The sequence below is a fragment of the Octodon degus genome, unplaced genomic scaffold, assembly GCF_000260255.1.
Source record: "Octodon degus isolate 3935 unplaced genomic scaffold, OctDeg1.0 scaffold00098, whole genome shotgun sequence".
Classification (NCBI taxonomy): Eukaryota; Metazoa; Chordata; class Mammalia; order Rodentia; family Octodontidae; genus Octodon; species Octodon degus.
Window position 1 is genome coordinate 938,004 of NW_004524674.1, and position 4,039 is coordinate 942,042.

The window sequence follows — 4,039 nt, forward strand, 5'->3', positions numbered from 1 at the left end:
AAAAAAAAAAAAAAAAAAAAAAAAAAGTGCCGGAAAATATAGGTTTTTTTATCCAATATCTTGGTAAAAGACGTCTATAAATTCCTAGACATGTAAAGTAATTCCTGCCTGCCTTAGCAATGTTATTACCATGACTCCCACGCTGTGCTGGAGACAGACAGTAAACAAGAGAATTTATCAAAACTCTCCCTCACGAAGTTGACATTCCAGTGTATAAAAGCTTGCTAATAATCCTGCTTACAGACACACATCTTGGTTAAGAGAGTGAATGTGGAGGAGGAGAAGCTGTAATGTTTCATGATGGCCCAGGGTAAAGTGGGGGGCTCGCTTTCTACGTGCCCAGGAGCTCACCTGTACTGCTCCTGCTCATAGAGGTCAGCCACTATGCTCAGCAAGCGGCTGATGAACGACTCACTGCTGCTTTCCTTGTTTGCTTGTGCTGCCAAAAGAGTGCATCTTTTCTCTGTCTCCGCCAGTTTCTTTTGAAGCTTGACATATTCTTGCCGGAGAAGCATCAAGTGCTTCTCCAACTTGGCCACCTCCTCTGCAAAAAAAAAAAAAGAAAACACCAGAAAGAACTAAGTTTAATATGTCAGGTGCAAGGCAGATAATATGCAGTGTTCTGTGGTGCACAGACAGGAAGGCTGCCAAAGTGGAGCAGCCACATGACACTTTCATCATTCCTTGATGATAGACCTAAAGGCTGAAAAGTGGATTTGTTTCCAGGTGCTGGTCACTGAGCTGAGAAGACCATCACATACATTAGATGCCAACAAACAGGTAATCTGGGCATGGTGGCTTCGGAGGCTGAGGCAGTTAAGAATACTGAGTTCAAGGTCAGCCTGGACTATACAGTGATAACCTGTTTCAAAAAAGATCCAGGAAGGAAAGAAGAGAGAAAGGGAAAAAGAAAGGGGTTGGGGGAGAGAGGAAAGGAGAAAGAGACAGACAGACAGACAAAAACAAGCAAGTGAGCCAGGCAGGAGGGTACAGACACTTACAATCCTAGCACTCAGGAGGGCTGAGACTACAGGATTTCTGAGTTGGAGGCCCAACCTGGGCTACACAGTGAGTTCAAGGCCAACCAGGCCCTGTCAGCCTCAACTACATACTAAGACCTTGTCTCAAAAAAAAGGGGGGGAGGGGTTTGACAGAGATGCCTGTTCTACATACCCTTTTCCATAAAGCCAGAACTCTCAAGAAAGGAAGAATATCAAAATCATGTAGGAGGGGCTGGTGAGATGGCTCGGTGGTCTAAAGCACCTACTTAGAACAAGCTTAGCAAAGCACAGGGACCGCGGTTCAATCCCCAGCACCACATGCCAGCCAGCACCGCCCCTTGGTGGGCTGAGCTGGCCACAAACACACACACACACACACACACACACACACACACACACAATAAATAAATAAACAAAAAATTAAAAAAAAAATCATGTAGGAGACTTTTTTCAAGTCACTAGTAGTAATAACCAGTTTTTACATCACATGCTCTTCTAAAGTCATTCCATAAAATCTATCAGGTAATCTTCAAAACAACCCTATGAGGTAGGTACCATCACCAATAAGATAACGACACTAGGGCACAGAGAGCTTACAAATTTGCTCAGGTCATAATGTTTGCAAGACGCAGGGCTGGCATATGAGCATAGGTGTCCAACGTTAGTCCAGGCACTTGGATTTTCCTAGCTATTATCCTGGTGGCATATTATCAGGTGGTACCACCTGATACCCTTCCTCCAGCTGAGGAGGGCAGTCCACAGCAGTGCAGATGGAAGCAATCCATATTCCACATGCGTGCAGGGCTGAGAGGTTGAACTTTGTGTGTGTGTGTTTTCAGTCTTTTTTGAGACAGGGTCTTACTACGCAGCTTAGGCTGGCCTTCAGTTCCCTTTGCAGCCCAGGCCAGTCTCGAACTTGCAATGATCCTCCTGCCTCAGCCTTGTTTCATTAAATGAAATAAACATTTACCCAGTGCCTACTGGGTACCAGATAGTAAGCAATGAAGCAAAATCAGACATAGCTGTCCTCAGTTTTTAGGTACTGGAAGGAAAAAATAGAAATCAAATGACTTTCATTATAATTTATAACAACCAGAAAAATCAAACACAAGACTACAATGTAGAAAACCTGAGCAATGATAGCCCATAAATACATTTCTCTTAAGAATCCAGAAAAGGGGGCCGGGGAGATGGCTCACTAGAATAAGCACTTGCCTGGCAAGTGCAAAGGCCTGAGTTCAATCCCCAGTTTCGTGAAGAACAGAGAAGGAAGAAAGGAAGGGGGAGGGGGAGGGGGAGGTGAGGGGTAGAAGAAGAATCCAGAAAAGGGTTTCCGGTGGAAATAAACAGTTACAATATTCCTCTCCTTTACCTGGCTCTGGAATCTCAGTAGGGCACAGGATTGGGAAGTTCTACTAACCGTGTCAACAGGTACCCCTATAAATCGGGGGTCTCTGACTGCAGAGCCGCAGCACAGCTACAGTCTTCCCCTAGCCTTTGGTCCCTTCAGCTCACTACTCCTACCACAGATACTGCAAATACTGCCACAGCCAACCTGCTTCCTGTTCAGCCAGTCTCCTGAAAAACAGTGAGCCAATACTGCCCACACCACCACCACCCACTCCCACCTCATCTGCTCCACGCTTGCTCAGTGAGGAAGCACCTCCCTCCCGCCTGAGTTTAATCCCTCCACACATGCTCCAAATCCTTTTCCTCACCCCTGCTCCTCAGATCTGTGCTTTATCATCAACAACCTCTTCTCCTGAAACTTCCATCTCTTTCAGGGAGTGTTTCTCCTTAGCACAAAAACATGTTCAAGTCTCTAACAAAGCAAAACCGTTCTTCCACACACCCGGCAACCTCCTCCCTTCCATCTCTAGCTGCCACGTGTCATTTCCTCACCAGATGTTCACCTGTGAGTCCCTCATTCTGTCCCTACCACCCCCTGGACTCCTCTCCAGTGGCCTTCACTGCCAAATGCAATGGACTCTTGGCAGTGGTTCTCCTCCTGACCTCGAGGACACAGCCATGTCCATCCCCTTCTCTCATTTCAGCGCTCTCTTTCTGATTCTGGTTCTGTACACTCTTCCCAAGTCCACAGACCCTCCTCAGGGTCATTCCCTTAGCTCTCCTCTTAGCTATGCTATTTTCCCAACTGACCCAACCACACCTCTGGTTTGCATTGATATCACAATCTAGGTACCAGTGATCCATTTATCCACCTTGTTTTTGCTTCATCTATCCATTCGCCCAAGAGATGTTTCTTACTAGTGGCCCATAGGCACCCAAAATTCACTATGCCGAAACAAAACATCAGGTAAATCTGTTTGCTCCTCTTGTGATTCCTATTACACTAATAAATGACATCACCATCTACCTGAGACACCTAAACAAGTCACATGGGTGGGTATCTTTTACACATACAGGTCCAACATTCAGTGAGGAAAAACTACTTTCTCATTTAAACATCTCAGGGAATCCTCCTGTCTTCTGTATTCCTATCTCCATATGACTTTTAATTCAGGCTTTCAGTCATCCTATCTGAGCTCCTCCAAGGTAAAATAAATAAATAAGTAAATTCAAGCCTGAATCTCAGAGCCTAATATAAGGTCTGACAGATAGGTTGTTATGGTTTACACCTAGAGGTCTCTCAAGAGCCTTGTGTGCTTCTGGATTGGATTACGGGGCCCTAGAGCTGATCTGCTGCAAGAAGGTGGGGTCTGGTTGGAAGAGACTGACCATACATCTTATGGGTCAAATACAGTAGGTTAGAGGTGAGACTCAGAAGGGCAAACTAATTTGCTCCTCTTATTAAGGAGTAATGCAGCATCAAAGCAGCATCAAATGTAGAATCAAAGTAGTATCTACAAGGAAACCAGAACAGGAGAGAATGAAAACAAAGTAATGGACACAATGAATCTGGATACTGATGTGTACCACAGTGTTACAACTCAGGCAAAAACTCAGAGGATCTACATGCTGATACCTGTGAACCAAGCAACTGCACTAAAGATAGCAATGTGTAATAAAAGGGTCAC

At 45.1% G+C, this 4,039-nt stretch overlaps 1 protein-coding gene across 1 annotated transcript in view; it reads right to left on the minus strand.

Moving 5' to 3' along the window:
• The window catches only part of Ankfy1 (ankyrin repeat and FYVE domain containing 1), a 71,569-nt gene extending 71,027 nt beyond the window's left edge, over nucleotides 1-542 (minus strand). Inside the window, exon 1 of the mRNA XM_023723233.1 lies at nucleotides 352-542. Within this exon, the coding sequence (XP_023579001.1) occupies nucleotides 352-515 (164 nt within the window). The 5' untranslated portion in view covers nucleotides 516-542. The remainder of the gene's footprint in view (nucleotides 1-351) is intronic.
• Nucleotides 543-4,039: the final 3,497 nt, after the last annotated feature.